The sequence below is a fragment of the Triturus cristatus genome, chromosome 1_2, assembly GCF_964204655.1.
Source record: "Triturus cristatus chromosome 1_2, aTriCri1.1, whole genome shotgun sequence".
Lineage (NCBI taxonomy): Eukaryota > Metazoa > Chordata > Amphibia > Caudata > Salamandridae > Triturus > Triturus cristatus.
In genome coordinates this window covers 785,017,648-785,034,970 of record NC_140580.1, presented here as the reverse complement: position 1 = coordinate 785,034,970, position 17,323 = coordinate 785,017,648, and the positions used below count along the sequence as shown (strand labels likewise).

The window sequence follows — 17,323 nt, the reverse complement described above, 5'->3', positions numbered from 1 at the left end:
TCTTTTCAATGAGTGCGGACATACCCGGTTCTTGTCTCTTTCTCTGCATGTTACAGATCTGGCTCTCTGTCCTTGATCTGTCTCTTTTTCCTTTTTCTAGGCTTTTTTCATTTCTCCCTGTTTTGTTGGCTTTCTTTCATTTTCTCTCTCTTTGCTTATTTTCCCTTCCTTCTTCTTATATTTGTATGAGTATATATTTTATGTGCTTTTGTATGTTCTTCTTAATTTTATCCTATTGTTTATGACCAACGTTTTTCGTTCTCATTGTTGTTTCTTGCAGTTCGTCACCATTGTGATTATCGCCCTGTTTCTTAAACATTAACATGTTTAATGTTGTATCGTGGAACGTTCGTGGTTTGGGTCATCCTGTTAAGCGTCAAAAGGTACTTTCTCATCTATCAAAACTTAATTCTCAGATTGTTTTTTTATGGGAAACTCTTTGTAATGATGTTGAATCTCTCAAACTCAAGCGTCAATGTGTGGGCCAGGTTGTTTTTTCCCCTGATGTTAATCGTAAGGGTGGTGAAGCCATCCTTTGTCATAAATCTTTGATCTTACAAATTGTATCAACTGAAAACAATACGAGTGGACGATGGGTAATACTTCACGCCAAGGTTTATAATAAACTTTTTTAAACATATATGGGCCAGTTAAATCTGACCCTGATTTTTGGAACAATATTAAATTCAAATTATCTTCAATTACTAACCCTAATATTATTGTTGCTGGTGATTTCAATAATTGGCTCGACCCTTTCTCTGACAGGAAATCTGATTATAGATTTATCCCAGATAAATCTCATAAAGCGTTTTAATCTGCTATTGCCTCTCACCCACTCTATGATGTAATCCTGATGATTGTGAATTCACGTTCTATTCTAATGTTCATCACACTATGTCCCGTATTGACTATGTTTTAATTTCAAAACCTTTACTTCCCTAGCTCCAAGATTGGCTCCATTTTTATTTCTGACCACGCCTCTGTTTCAATCTCTCTTGATTTGTCCCTTACCACCTCCAAACATGCTAGATGGAGATTTAATAACTCCCTATTATCCGATCAGACTTTTATTTTAAAGGCTACTTCCTTTATACAAGAATTTTTTCACTTCAACAGATCAGGTGACACTTCTGTACACAACAACTGGGATGCCTTCAAGGCCTCGTTCAGAGCTTTTACCATCGCATATACTGCTAGAAAGAAAAAGTCACTGAACTAACTAACTCTCTTCCCTTAGTCATATTAAAACCATTGAACATTCTTACTATACGTCCAAATCCCCTGCTCATCTTCGTGACCTAATCAAGGCTAAATCGGATCTAAACAAATTGGCTACTTTTGATGCTTGTAACATTCTACTTAAAATCAAATCTAAATATCAAGGGGGACAAAACAAAACGGGAAGAATGTTGGCCAATTATTTAAAAGTTAAATCAGAAAGAAAAACCATTGGTCCCATTCACAACACCCTTAGAACACTCTACTACATTCCGATCATGATATAGTTACAGCATTTCAGACTTTTTATCACTCACTATATACGGAAGACACCCATCCTAATGCAACCGATACTCAATTATTTTTTGATGGGCTCCCTTCTCCCTGCCCTATTCCGGATGCCATGGCCCTCCTGGAAAAGGATATTACTCTTCAGGAGATTTCTGATGCAATTAAATCTTTAAAAAGAGCTAAGGTTCCTGGCCCCGATGGATTTTCTATTGAACTTATATCCTCTTTTTTATCTATTTTTGCTCCACATTTACTTGCACTTTCTTACCTCCTTTTTACTCCAGTATGAACCTGAAGGTTCTTTTCTTGATGCTCTTATCGTTATTCTCCCTAAACCTGACAAAGAACTCTCTCTTTGTCAAAACTACCACCCAATTTCACTAATTATTTATGATTGCAAAAGTTTAGCAAAAATTCTTGCTTCTAGATTGGAAGATGTTATCCCCTTACTTATTAAACCTGATCAATCTGGCTTCATTAAGGGTAGGCTTTCCTCAGATAATTCCAGAATGTTCTCTAACGTTCTCACCCTTGGGAAAAGTTATCCGGATCCTTTAGTCGCTCTATCCCTCGATGCAGAGAAAGCTTTCGATCGAATAAATTGGCAATTCATGTTTAAAACTCTTCCTTGGTTTGGCTTTGGACCTAAATTTCTTTCTTTCATTAAATTATTGTTCTCTGATCCCTGTGCGTGTGTTTCTGTTAATGGTCTCTTATCCCCTTATTTCAACCTATATAGAGGTACACAGCATGTCCCCTTACTCCTCTTTTATTTCTTTTATGTCTCGAACCCTTTCTTGAGCGTATTCATCATAATCCTTTGATCACTGGCTACACAATTCTCACGAAATTAAACTATCTGCTTATGCAGATGATATTCTTGTCTATATCTCCAAAGCACTAACCTCCTTACCTCCCTTTCTGCAGGAAATTGACCTATATTCTAAAATATATGGCTACAAATTATAAAAAAATTAAACTGAAATATTACCCCTCAACTCAATTTGCTATCAATTCATTTTTTCTGATACCAACTTTAAATGGTGCCCATCTAAAATTAAGTGTCTTGGCGTGTGGTTTTTCTCTACCATCCCTCAAACTCTCTCCCATAATTTTAATTCTTTAAACATTAAAATTCAAAATTTACTTTCCTCATGGTCCCCACTATATTTAACCTGGTGGGGCAGGCTGGATACCATTAAAATGATGATTGTACCACTTATTCTATTCCTACTCTCTATGTTACCCTTCAAAATCCCTAACTACTATTTTAATCAAATCAATTCCATTTGCACAAAATTCGTCTGGAATAACAAACCGGCCCGTATTGCTTTGACTAAATTAGTCAAACCAAAAGACGAAGGAGGTGTACAATTTCCTAATTTTAAACTGTATCACACTGCTTTTTTAATTAAACAAGCATATGCACTAAACAGACAATACCACGACTTTCCAATTCCTAGCTGGACCTACTTCGAACGCTCTCTTTTACATGACTTCTCTTTTTATGATATTTGTTTCATGTCTAATTGCACCTTTATTTCTAAGCATCCTATTCTAAAATATTCCCAGCACTTACTGCATTCACAGTATATGGATGACTCTAACTTTCATCAAGCCTTCCTTGCATCTTCTATTAGGTACAATAAATTCATTAAGCTCCGCCACAAATCCTTATATTTTAAACATTGGAAAGAAAAGAATATTCTCTATGTACACCAACTTGTATCCAATAACTCGGTTATTCCTTTTAGTACATTACAAGAATGTTTCCGTCTACCCTTGCTTCTCTAAATATGTTCAATTATCACAGGCACTTCAACCATTTATCGCAGCCAAAAACTTTCCAATCACTGATACTCCATCTACTCCCCTAACTCCTTTACACAACATCTCCTCTGACTCTAATCCTAAAGCCTCCTTTATATACAAACTTGTATCCACTCATATCTCTGAAAGACCAAAATCCCCAATTCATCTTGCTTGGGAACTAGACCTCTCCATCACTCTCTCACCTATAAAATGGGATATGTTATGGCTAAAACAATTACCCAATCTCTATTCTTTCTGTACAATAGAGCTGTTATGACACCTGTTGGTCCTGTCTTTCCTCCATTGGTACTCTAACTCATTTGATATACTATTGTCCCAATGTTCACAAAAATTAGGAAATTTATCTGGGCTAAATGTTCCAAGATTTTTCACTTTTGTATCCCCTTAGCAATTGAAAATGTGTTTCTTGGCTCGTTATCAGTTGATTTTCATGATACAGTGTTGAAATTGAAGTTGCTTGATCTTTTTATTGCTCTTGCATTTAAAGTTATTATTGCCTGTTGGAAGGATAATTCCAAAATGTGTATGTTACAATGGTGGAATCTTATTTGTGACAAATATAGAATATATATTGCTTCATCTTTACCCCAAAAAATTAAGGCTGATTTACTTTGACTACCTTTTACTACTTTTCTATCTTCATACCCCTCTTTTCACTAATACTTATTTGATAATTGCTCTTTCTTTCTTTTTCCTTTCCTCCTTCTTTCTTTTTCCTTTCTATTATTAAATTGTTCAGTTAATTATAATCTAGATGGTACCCTAATCTTTCTCTTTTCTTTTTTCACTTACTAAATATAATTGTAATTTATAGTTTCTCTAATGCATAATTCCTATTTTTTGCTTACTTTGATTCTAATATGTTACTCTTTTTTCTTATGCCTAATTATACTTCTGGTACCTGTATACTTACTCAATAAAAATTATTTAACTAAAAAAATAACATTATTTTCTTGTACAACTTTCCTTAATAAGCTTGTACTGATAACTTGACTGCTATTTCATTATAAGTTGTCACCCTTTTTTACTTTTTTTTTTCCAGAGAACTCATCACTGTGAAGCCTCTGTTCTTATCAAATGGAGTTAGCCAGAATACTTCAGAATAACACTAATGGGATTCACTTTTTTGTTGCAGCCTTAAGAGGATGATGCATAGTTACCATAGACGTTATGTTGTTTTTCAGAGTTCTTAATTAAATGTTTTTATTTATGATGTAATACATGTTCTTTAAAGGGGTGCACGTTGGGGCAGCAATAAAGGTTATTGCATAATGTTAGCCTCTGTTGTCTTTAATTAAATCAAGATTCTCTGTGTATGTTAATTGGAGAATCGCCATTCTCAATCACTCCTACCTACTATTAGGCTCCTAGTATTAGGCACGCCTTCATCTTTGCTAAAAATAGGACCCGTATTTATAGAAAACAACACACATAAGTACAGCCTTTTCGGCCCGGAAATTCTGTCTGGATCCATCACCAATAAGAAGATGACAGCAGTAAGTTTCAAACTATCCAGTTGAAGAAAAAGACCATGAAGGGAATATTTAGATTTGAGCAAGAGCAGAGGCGAGCAATGACACACTTGGGCACCAAACTTTTTCTATTGTTCTTCAACCAAAGCAGAAAAATCTGTGAAGGCATTCAAACAATAGCAAACTAATTACTGAGAATGTCTACAAAGCAGAGCTTGAGAAAAAATAGCAAACTACCTTCATGTTCTGTCTCAAACCAAAAGTTACTACCAATAGCATCCTGAGAGTGATCCTGCAACAACTCCTCTCTCACTTACTTCTTACCATCCAAAATCATAGACACAAGCACAGACATATTTTTACTTTATTCACATCTTATTTGGGGTTGCCTTTAGTGTTCAAACCATTATTTTAACTCCTTCCGTGCTGTGGGTCTGCTCATAACTTCAGTCATAAAGTAGCCCTTTAAATTAGGACTCTGTAAAAGTACTCATCGGGTCCGATTTATAAATGTAAATTACCCTCCTAAGTAAGTTTACACTTTGTAGTAAGCTTACCACTTTCAGTATTCACAAACTCCTAGTGTAAATTTAATACAAAAGTGTAAGTTGCATTTCTATACCACCAGAATAAAGCAACTGGCTTACTTGTACATGACATTCCTCCCTAAATTTCTCACTGAGCCTTCCGAAAACCCTCTTACTGTTCCTAATCCCATCTCCCTTAGTTGTAGGTCTGCTCCTTTTCCCACTGACTTCCTTTTGTCCCTCCCACATTTGAAACTAAAATCTACACTTACATGTGCTTAGACTCCGTAGTTGGTGCAGAGAACTCTGCACACATAAGTATAGGCTAAACTATGTTGTAGTACTAGAAAGTGCAGTTTGAGAATCAGGCCCTTCATGTCTTTGTGGTATAGCAGTCAGATGGAAGGCATGCTTGTAATTTAATACAAGAAAACTAAAATAATGCTACTGACATTGATGCACTTTTGGCTCCAGCAAATAAGATCCAAACTATGAATCCTTTGCACTTTGTCCTTGTAAAGTCCATAAATGGCAGTGAAAGAGATAAACTGGAAGCCTGGTCCCCAATTTGTATTTACAGCAAGCAATGCATATACCAGCTTACTATTTTTTTTTTTTTTTAAATGAAGGTACAAATTATACCTACTGCACATTAGTACTTTAGCCAACTACAAGGCTGACGGTACCAATCTTTTTCAAACTTCCAAGACAGAATACATTAGTAATTCTCTGTTGTACACAGCTGTGGGTGACAGACCTCACTTGTCAATGTCACAAATGCCTTCTTCATTCCATTTCTAAAGATGAGGAGACAGGCTTCTGGCAGAAGAAGGTGTATTGCAGTAATTTTATTTTATCCATTTATTTCACAAGAATGTGCTCAGTTAGCTGCATACACTTTGGAAATGGAAAAAATAATGTTTTCTTAAGAAAAGGGGAAGTATATGAATGACTGAAGGACTCACCTCTAAATGGGTCACTGTTATGAATAACTTTTCTTCTCAACATGCCGGACTTCTTTCTTTGTCTTGAGCTTGTAACTTTCTCCCTGTTATGAAAGAAAGACTTCATTAATACATCAAATAACACATTAAGCACAGATGCAAAAGCACAGTCAAATAGCAACAATGCATTTCAAAGGAACACCACAAAAAGATGCTTTCTCCATGATAGCAGGGCTATGAGAAAATGGATACCGTCCTAAGTAATGTAGTTTGAGTTTTGCAAAATAAATATTATTTCCACAAAACAAACGGTTAGTACAAACAGAAATGAAAAACAGCATTATTAGTTAAAGCAAAGCCAACACCTGAAGATTAAAATAGAGTCAGGGCACCATGGTAAAATGTAAATCAGCAAAGTGGTAAAAAACTCCAGATTTTCATGGGTGAAAAATTTAAATTAAGAAATTGGAATGTACTCCTGAATTTCTGTGAATGAAGAATTGTATTGAACTATCTCATGAAGACAGAATATCCCTCGTCGGCTGCAATCTGAAGTCCAAATTAGATTACCAATTCTCCAGAGTTGCCCTTCTCTACTACTACTACCACTGAAGTGTTGTACTGTGCTCCAGCAGCAAGACATGAATATCCAAACTGTAGACAATTCCTTTTTCATAACACACAACAGGAACTGTTGCCTTGTGGTCTGCAGTCTTAAGCTCTATAGAACATCCATTACACCTTACTCAACATCTGGCTGTCACGCATTGTTTTAACTGACTACTTAGGAAGTGGTTCTCCCCAGTCCTCTCCAATCAGCATGAACTAGATTAGATGAAACCTGCTGATGATCCGAGTGATGGTCAGGTACCGGTCACCCATCCCTCTTTTCCATCATTTCATCAGCAGCATTAAGGCTTGACACATAACCTGGTTGAGTCACTCTTGTCCAAGCATTAAATCATGACCCAACTCGCCACCAGTGCAAAATTACTGCATTGAAGGTGGCTTCTTTTTCATGAAGCACATTTTAAAGAGAGACATAAGCCACATTGTAGCAACTCTTCCTTCTATGAAAAATGAAACCAGACCTCACCATATCAGACTATAGAACCACCAGAATAGTATTTTTTCTCTCCTTACTGGATGACGGCATTGGTCTACTTGTCTGAGTCGCAGATACTAACCTAGTGCCCTGGATGAAACCACCCTGCACTGAATCAGATTTAAGAATAACCATTCAACCCTTGGTTGAATCTGTCTCCCAGATGGTATCAGCGATCAACATATAGGTGGTGCTCCTGATACCTCTCAGGTGTTCTAGATGCTGTTATAAAAAAACATCAAGAAATATGACCACCTCTCTCTAACCCTGTCGGAAATTCACTGGCTACCATATACAAGTTTGTATTATGAGCAAAACCTGCTGCCTCACTTAAAAGATAGTAATAAACAACAATCTACACTGAAAACATCATCCTCTCATGAGATTGCCACTTTGGCAATTAAGTGCAAAAAAGACCAAAAACCAGGAAAAAAAGTCTAATCAAGTTACGCACCAAAGCTAGGGAACGACATCCCAACACAGCTGAGGCTTGTTCTCCTCTTTAAAATGAAGCTGAAAAAAACTCACTTCCACGGAACGTTAAGCTTCTTGTAGCATCAATGTCCAAGTACAAGAGGACCCTCCCCACTTGTCCACTATCCTGAATCTTTACATCCATGCTACTCACGCAGCACTCCTTTGCTTGCAAACTCATCTGCAGTATGTAAAAATCCACAATGGTGTAGCGCATGCCACAGTAATGCCTCCACGTCTAAGCAGTTAAGTCAAACATGTAGACAATCAGAGCCCAAAAATGTGGTGTAGGGAGGTAATAATTTAGTTGTAAGAAATAACTTGTTGTTTTCTCCTGGCATTTGGTCTGCAGTCAATGCAACATCAAATACCACTGAAGAAGCAAAGGCAAAACAGAACGGGGCAGTGTTGTCATAACTTTGGAAAGAACACCGGTTAATATAAATACGAACTAAGCATATTGAATTGAATGGTTCTTCCAGCCATAGACTGTCGGAGAAGTAAAATCAGTTGTCTTTTTCATTATAAAGAAGGTTGAGTATACAGATAAGGTGAATTCCACCTTTTTTTTCTTTTTTTAACTTGTTTTTATTACATTTTTCAAAAAGTCATACAAGAGTTAAATTGTTCCACCTTTTTAGCATTGTCATGTCTACGAGTCATGAAGAAAGCTACACAGGCGTCCCAAAGAACATTAAAAATTAAACTCTTCATAAGATGGCAGAATAACCTTGGACAGCTTTTCTTGTAGGCAGAAGGCAAAAGAAATGCTTATTATTCTCATTCTAGTCAGGTTACTCGAGTAGAATAATGAGATAAGCTACCTACTGCAAAATCTTTTACAAGCCGAAAGCTTTCTCTAAGGCACTCTATAAATTGCCAAAGTTAACAGCAGAAGTAGTGTAACTCTTGTGTATAAAGGAGTTAGGGAGCAACTTATTATTTGCGGAAACCACATGTCAAAGACAATGAACCTTTAAAGGTGAATTTTTGTTACACTCTGTTAAAAGAGTTTAGAGTGGTATAGCGTTACATAGATCCTCACAAATTATTGTAATAGGCAAGGGTTTTTATGTTGCTGTCACCCATCTGGTTTTCCCCTTTTAAATGTATGCCTGGTGGCTGACTTGTGGGAAAGCTTATGTGGAATACGGTAGATATGACTACATTATTGCAACAAGCCACCAGTAAAGGCTACAGGTCAGCTTGTTTCATTGGGAAAAGTTATGTCACACGCCGTTGGTCTGATCTGTTTGTAATGAACCATTACGCCAAGGGCAGTATGCCTAACCTATTTCTTGTAACAATCATATGGTAAAGCCAATAAGCCTTTCATGGTGGTTTGTTATTACAGTGTGGTAAAGCCTGTACACAGATATTTTGCTTTACAGAATCTCATAAATTACTGTAGACAGCAAGGATTTTAATATTGGTTAACTCATTTGACTAACCCAGGGGGTAGGAGATTTGTACTGTGCTAATACTTGATAGACCTTCTTAGGAGGGCTAGTGGTATAGTTGTGTCAGGCTCTTGTAATTAAAAAAAAAACTCTACATACATATATTCACATTCTGCTTCTCCCCATTTTGCAATATCAAATGTGCACATCTGCCTGGCAAAGAGTGTGCTTCAGTGCTCTGGGTGGTGGTCTAGTCCTTCAGTATTCAATTTTTGTCTTTAATAGGCCCCTTTTCATTTTTTTCCTTCTTTTTTGTGAAGTTTCCTGAAGCTCCCCAGACAGACCTACTGATATACAGTGTGCTGCATCCCGTACGACCACTACTTCTAAACTAAGTCGCCATCTTGCATTGGTTTGGTTTGGTTCATAGTATATCATTGTTTTAACAGTCTGAGATGCTCACTGTGTCTAGAAGCATAATGTTCGCCACTGTGGATTAGTACAATAATAATACACTATAACTTTACCATTCGAAAATGGCTGAGCCATCTTTACTGAGCATCCATATTGGAATGGCATTTGGCATAGTATATCATTGTTTTTAACGCTCTTAGACGGCCAACCTGTTTCTTCGAAACATGACGGCTAAGTTGGAACTTTAAAACAACAATACACTATCTATGCACTGCAAGATGGCTGTCTGCTACTATGTTTAATTTAATGTTTTGTATTGCAAGCATACGCCTTCCAATTTTAGTTTGCAGCATGTATCCTTTTTTATACTTTTAGGCTTTAAATCTATCTTCCATATGCTTGTTGAGTTTGTGTGTCTGTTTTATTATGGATTGGTGTGTGGATGCAAAAATTAATCACTGGGTGAACGGATGGATGAGTGCAGGATGAGTTGCAGTCTGAATGTTTGTTTAATTATTGAGTACCCAAACTCATCAGTAACTGGAAAGGCACTGCTAGATATAAGCCAGACCTACTGGCATTGACACTGCTTATTTATGTGTGTTGCTGTATTAGTTTATGGCATCATTGTGTTTTTTTTGTTCTACACTGTTGCATTGGTTTTTGTATTGTGTTTTTGATTGTGTTCTTGTTTTGAGACATTGTGCTGTAAATGTTTCTGACGGTGATATTTTTGGGGATCTTTTTGTGCTGATGTGTTTTTGTGTTTCATTCTTGCAATGAGTTGGTCTGGTGTACTGAGATTGTTCTGTTGTGTTATTTCTTGATTACTTTGTTTTGGTGCGATCTGTTATGCTGTGCTGCTATTTTGCTTAGTGTTGTGCTCTTTAGTTACCTTACAGCAGGGGATACCTTGTAAGCTACTGGTAGTTCTCCATCTACCTGTGAGTAGCTCTCCTGTGTGCAGTCCAGTCTACAAAATTAGAAGCTGTTGTTTGGTTGAATTAATATATGTATACCAAATTTGAAAAGTGTGTATTTGATATGAAAACGTGTGTATTTTCAGAACCCATAATTTGCATAATCTACTTAAAGCTAATATCTGAATGAGAAATCATGCAGCCTTGAAAGACATATTATGAATATTAAAACGTTGATGCCAGTGGGCATTGCAGCTGTGGTTATTACGTGTGACCCATTGTGGCATTCCACATTAATAAAGGCTCTTTTACTTTACCGCTGGCAATCCTGCACTAAGGTGATCACGGCTGGTAATCATGCGCAGGGCACTAATACAATCTTTTCTGATGTGTGCAACACTAATATTATTAGCAGCTCTGCAAGTGTTTCAATGAACATAAGTAGCTCATGTTAGTGGAAAGGTTGAAGACACCAGCTTCACAGACTTCAGCAAATGGTGCTACATTTCAAATCCAAATCAGCACGTCCCTATCACACTGCAATGACAAACAACCATTTACCACGGCCTAAGGTGGTACTACAGCTCTCGCTCTTCGGATATTTAAGACACTGGTAATAGTCAACTCAAGATTGGGGCAGAAACTAATAGTTAAATCGGCATTAGTGCCTCCAGTGCTTGTTTTATATGGTTGGCCCCTAACATGTTACTAAGTCTCATAATATTATAATGCCTTTATAATTGCATTTTATTTTTTTGCTATTTAAAAAAAAAAAAAAAAAAGATGCTGTTCAGTAATGGGAAAATATGTAAGAGGAGATGCACTGAATGACTATTCCTATGCCCCTTTGTGGCACACCCTTGCATAATGAAGCGATCTAGCAATAGAATGCAAGCCCTATTGCAAGCAGCGCCTCAGTAGTTTAAACACCGCTCCACGTTGCGAGCGCTTTAACCTGCCAGGCTCATCACACTGCAAACTTTTAGCATTATGAAACTTCCACTACAGAAAAACTCAGCAAGCACATTCTGATCACTTCAGCTCACACCTTTACCGTTTCACCACCTTTCCTCTCATGAGGGATGACAACACGTCTCACTACTTTTCGAATCACCTGTGAGAAACAACGTGTGAAAATATTCTTTTCAAAGCATAGTAGCTAACATGAGACAAGCTCAAAACCCAATAAAACACGGCACGCGGTTTACTTTTCTCTTGACGAGGTTGCCATCTTCGTCCGTGAACTGTTCTTCAGTAACTGTTTCACCAGGAATGTTTCTCGCCTCCTCGCCCTACGGATGTAACATCATTAGCAGAGGACAACTTCCGTGCTGGATAACAGTCAATGGTTTCCTTTTCATGTCACTGCACACAGCACACACATGCTAACTGCCATGCACAGTCAAGGTATGAGGGTCACATGGGTACTTCTGAAGTGAGCATAGGTAAACATAACAGATATAAAAACAGATGTTCTCAGTGCCCCATGCGATACAGGTACTTGATACAGAAATATTACGAGAACCAAGAAAACGTGGCTATGGACACAGTCCATGATGGGTAGTGTCAAGTTCACGTTATCATAATGGCTTCACCTTTCCCTACCCCAAAAACATGCTATGTTATAATACTTGCTCAAAGTAACGCATAAGTAGGAAGAGCAAAACTGATGAAACTATAATAATAAGTTAGTTGATTACTTTCAGTTTCGTTGTGTGTCAATGTTGCATCCTGTATATTTTGATAAAAAAACAATATGAGGAAATGAAAGAATGCCATGACATCTGGTGACCGTTTAAATGCATGTACTGGCTAACTGACCTTTATTTAACACGACTGTTAAATGTACCACTTAGCCATGTACGATTTTTCTTATTTGAAAATTATGTAGAGTTACCGATATCGTGGGCGATTGTTTGGTGCTACTGATATAGGGGAAAATAGGATACATTTTGTGCAAACACACACAGAGTTAAGGCCTGCAACTTCTATGCAGAAGTTCCAAGTTAAAAGCAGCTTTAGGCCTCAGTAGAAATACAGGCCCAGGCCTCTGCACGAGAAATAGGTCAGAAAATGCATGTTACAAGGACAATGAGTATAGCTGAACTTATTAGGTCACACAGTTTGTTGAAAGGTCAGGAAACGGCCTAAAGTCACAAAGATAAGCCACTGCATGAAACGTAGATCATATCTTCTTCCAGTCTGGGGAAACCAGTAGCGTTTTAAATGTTGGAACTACAAAAACCACAAACCACAAGCCCATCTGCTAGAGAGACCGAGCTGGAAGGTATCAATCATGTCTTTTGCAACCATGTTCCTAATGCATGCACACATAGATTAATCATGCACAAAGGATGGACTGGCCCAGGTGCAAGTTTTGCCCCTGCTCATAAGTCGCTTCAGTTGAAAACCACATGTCACACTTACACGATGCTAGGCATGATGGATGAAACCACAGGTCAGAGGTCAGATAAGCATGGCCAAAAAGCGTTAGGCAAAAATATAACCACTTGCTTCACAGGGAAACAGATGTGTGTAAAATGTTGCTAATAACTATGAGAACAGGAAAACCACTGAGGTTTCCGCTAATATGAGATGCGAGGGCCATGTGGCCCATATCTATATGTGTTTTGTTTTCAGGAAATTCTTGTAACTGCTGATTTTAATCTACTCATTTGTGACGTAAATTCTATGCTTGTAACTTTTTTCTCTTGTGGTTTTAGAGTATATAAGCCACTGCTTTTGAACTGTTCGTTGGACATCAGATTCCAGTCTCAGCTGAGCCTTGCTGATCTCCCCAGCTGATTAATGCATTAAACCATGTTGTATTGTCAACCTGCTCCTGTGTTATTCTTACAGAGTTCTTTTCCCTTCAACATCGTGGCGAGCTGAGCCAGGACATCCACTTCTTCTTGCCTCATGCCATACCCTGGGCACCGCCTGCCCTTATGGAAATGGTTTTGCGCAACTAAAAGAAGGTAAGAAGACGCCGGTTAGAAAGGTCTTCCCATTTCTCTGGGACAGGTGGGGCTTGGGAGTTGGCATTCTTCAAAGGTGAGTACAGTGCGAATGTCGTCCCTTATACCTTACTTGTAGCATGTTGACTATATAATGTGTCTTATGGTATTATCATTTTGTATTAATGTTTATATGTGGGGAAATGCATGCATGATTGTGCACTGACACAATAACAAGGACTAGAGCTCCGGTGGTAAGTCCGGAAGGTACTAGGGGACCTGGCTAAGAGGGCCAGAAGTGGTCAGGAAAGAGTAGGACTTGAAGCTGGACAGCCAGCGTATGTTCTGACATTGTGGCAAAGAAACAGGTGAAAACCTGGTGTTCACTGGAACTTTATTTTGAGTAAGAGCAGAACAATTCAAGTCATCTCAGACTTTAAGTCTGAAAGTCACAGTTTGTAGTTACAGGCAGTGAAGTATATCATCCTTGTGAGTTCAGGAGAAGGACCAGCTGCAGCAGCAGCAGTAGTAGTAGTTTTTGCCCTAGTTTAGTAGTAGTTTTGCCCTAGTATGAAGTTTTAGAGTACATTAATATGCCTATGCAGATGCGAATAGAAGTAAGGACATACATTAATGTTTTGTAGTTTTGTGCTGTTTATACTTAGGAATTCTAAACTGTGTGAAATACTTTAGAGTTTTAGGAAAAGGATGTTTCATTTAGACAAATGTCTCAAGGGAGCACAGGTACCCAACCACAACCGATTCCCGAATTAATCATCCATTTTTAGAACGGTTTACCTGAGGCTCTTTATAACGGTACTAAACCTGGTTGGCCCTCAATCCCAATACCATCAGATAACACTTTAATGTCAGAGGTTTGTGAGCGCCTAGGTATTGATTATACATCACCACTAGGTCTCCTAACAACATGCATCAATGTGACAGTAAAACGCCTGTCAGATAACTAAAAAGATCAATCCCAAAGAAGTAAAGACAAAGACATTGTCCTACACATTAAGTGATTAAGAGTAGTGTACAGTAACCTCATGAACTCCACAACAAATACTGATGCTATCAATTATTATCCCTATAGTCAAACCTTAGAGCCTCCAGATTGGAGCCTAGAAGAATTATCAAATAGTATAGATGAGGACCTAAACAGCTATTTTCAAGGTACACATATCATAGAAGAAATAACAGATAGACTTGATCGGAACGTCCTTAATTTTCTTGCAGGCGATTCTGAACAGGACCTTTCCACACTTAAGATATTGGAATTGGTTTTGAATTCTACAAAACCTATTGCAGTGGTTCACCCCACTGTGAGACACCCCTCAGAAGGTCCCCCAAGACATTAACCCATTAGCTATATGAGTAGCAAGGAGAATAGCCTGATTTAAATCTACCATAATACCCCATTAGGTAGATAAGGGTATCAGGTGGAAAGTATAATAGAAACTGAAAATAAGCAATATCATTAGGAAGAGTGAACACTTATAACAGGGACAAGTTAGGCTCAAATATAAGACTAAACAGGGGTCAAGTGCACCGCATAAATAATGGGGACCCCTTTAGAACACATGGTTAAGGTGTTCCCTGGTGACAAGGACAAAATAGAGAAATATTGTAAGGAGTGGCATAAGGCAACACCAAAACTTGAACATGCGTGGCCTGAAAAGGGCTCATTTGACACCATAACGTTAGATCATATAGCCACCATTTTACAAAGCTAATATAATGGGAAGAAATTAGAACAAGCATTTACAATGCAATGGTCTCGGCATTGGTAAAGTTAGAGCTATTGGCATTGCTCATGACATTATTTTTGTTTATGTTTTTGTTTTTAAAACATTTAAAGAAACGGCATTGTTATTTACAATGTCAATAGCTTAATCACTCTCAAATGCGAGACCTTTTGCATTTGCACCCACACACAGAGCCACCTACACACACACTGACTAAGCTATTGACATTGTAAACAACAATGCCGTTTCTCTACATGTTTTAAAAACAAAAACATAAACAAAAATAATGTCATGAGCAATGCCAATACCTCTAACTTTAACAATGCCGAGACCGTTGCATTGTAAATGCTTGTTAGTTCTTGCCTAAGACAGCGCATAGTTTTCTGCTACGAGACATCTCGTTAGCTTACACTAGGCTTAGAGCACACCAAGTGCTTGCCATTGGTTGGCTTCATTGTCACTGTAATTTGATAGCTTCTCATTTGTAAGCTTTTGTAGGTGTTTTCTTCCTCCTCTTCTGTTGGTTTCTCCCCTGGGCACAACTTGTGTCCTTCCACTGCTTATTTTTCAGGAGCTACTTTGTACTTTTTGTTTAAACACTATCCTCCCTTGCCAGCCTGCTTCCTCAGTCCCACCCACGATCCGCTGTCAGCTTGCTTCCCCGGCTCCTCCCACCCACAGTTGTCAGTTTGCTTCCTCAGCCCCTCTGGCCCAATTTCTGCAGTCAACCTGCTGCCCCTACCCCTTCCGTCGGATCTCCGTTCCGCTTGCTACCTCAACCTCTTTCCACTGTCCATTTGCCTCCCTCGCTCTTGCGTCTACCTTCCGTTGTCCGTGTGCTTCCACATTTTGTATGTCCTAATCCCATCCACGTCCTCCTCTCCAGCCCTGCCTCTGTTGACTTGTCCCCCAACCCACTCCCGTTTGTTCCTTTTTATAATATTAAAAAAGTGCATTAGAGCACAGCAGCTAAAATCCATTGCCAAAGGCGCTCATGTGAAGGGGCCTATTGGCTTCGTCAAGGCCGGTTATTAAGGGTTTTGAAATGACAACCGTTGCTAATCACTCGCAATGGAGTGACTCAGCACTTGATTTGGAACGGATCATCGCTGTATCTGGAGAATATTAATTTCAACGTCTACAGAGGCGGCAAACAACACAAGAAATGAGATGATGCAACAACTGGGCAAAGTATGTCAACGCTTGGAGGCGTGCAGTAATTATTTCCAAATACTCCTTCACAAACACTGACAGATTTGAGCCGCACACCGCTGTCACCCTGCAAGATAACTATCGGGGCCCTCGCTCCCCTCCCTCTTGCAGGACCGCAGGTTAGTGTGAAACGGAAGCATTCCCTTGAGACGCTCAAGAGAAGATACACTTATTTAATAAAAAAATCGGCGGTTATACTTGATCACTGGGGTTTGTATACCACATAAACACAGCCCTTCAAAATCAGTCAACAGGGATTACGATTAAACTAATTCTGGGAAACTCCCAGCACTGCCACGAGCTCGCGTTAATGCGATGAGCCACAGTGGAGAACGGGCTCTTTCCGTGATTAGAGTTTACCCCTGGCTCTCGTGAGGCAGACCAGCGTCTGCGAGAGTCCGACACTCCTATTGGTTAGAGTCTAGCGTTTTTTTTGTTGTTGTTGCATATTTATATAGCGCGAACTCGACCCGAAGGTATTGGAGCGCTTTACACGAGCACCGTATTTACAGTACACATTCAGGCACGGGGAGATGAAGTGATTTGCCCAGAATCACAGGATGTGGACGCGACCCATAGGCTCGAACCCGGGTTTCCATCACCAAAGTCGGCAGTCTAGCCGACGGACCATATCCTCTCCCAAATGTGTAATGTGGGAGTGGAGAGGGGGGCTAGGGCTAAGGAGGGGTTGGGGAGACACAGTCCGGAAATTAGCGGGTCCCTTGTGACTGGAGTGCGTGATGGGCTTCGGGCTGTGGCTGCAGGGCTGTAGTTTGCATTAGCTGATGGCGGCGACTGCCTCTGCTTCTGG

The 17,323-nt window shown here is 38.9% G+C and overlaps 1 protein-coding gene across 32 annotated transcripts in view; it reads right to left on the bottom strand.

Annotated features, from left to right (window-relative positions):
* ANK3 (ankyrin 3) overlaps positions 1 to 17,323 on the bottom strand; it is a 1,906,984-nt gene that overhangs the window by 25,130 nt on the left and 1,864,531 nt on the right. For 27 of the 32 annotated variants that reach the window (XM_085608804.1, XM_085608807.1, XM_085608799.1 and 24 more), the window contains 3 exons: positions 11,807 to 11,890; positions 11,647 to 11,712; positions 6,307 to 6,389 (listed from right to left, as the gene is read on the bottom strand). In XM_085608804.1, the coding sequence (XP_085464930.1) occupies positions 6,324 to 6,389; positions 11,647 to 11,712; positions 11,807 to 11,890 (216 nt within the window). In that variant the 3' untranslated portion in view covers positions 6,307 to 6,323. The remainder of the gene's footprint in view (positions 1 to 6,306; positions 6,390 to 11,646; positions 11,713 to 11,806; positions 11,891 to 17,323) is intronic. The other 5 variants (XM_085608801.1, XM_085608802.1, XM_085608809.1 and 2 more) reach the window with 3 other exon arrangements.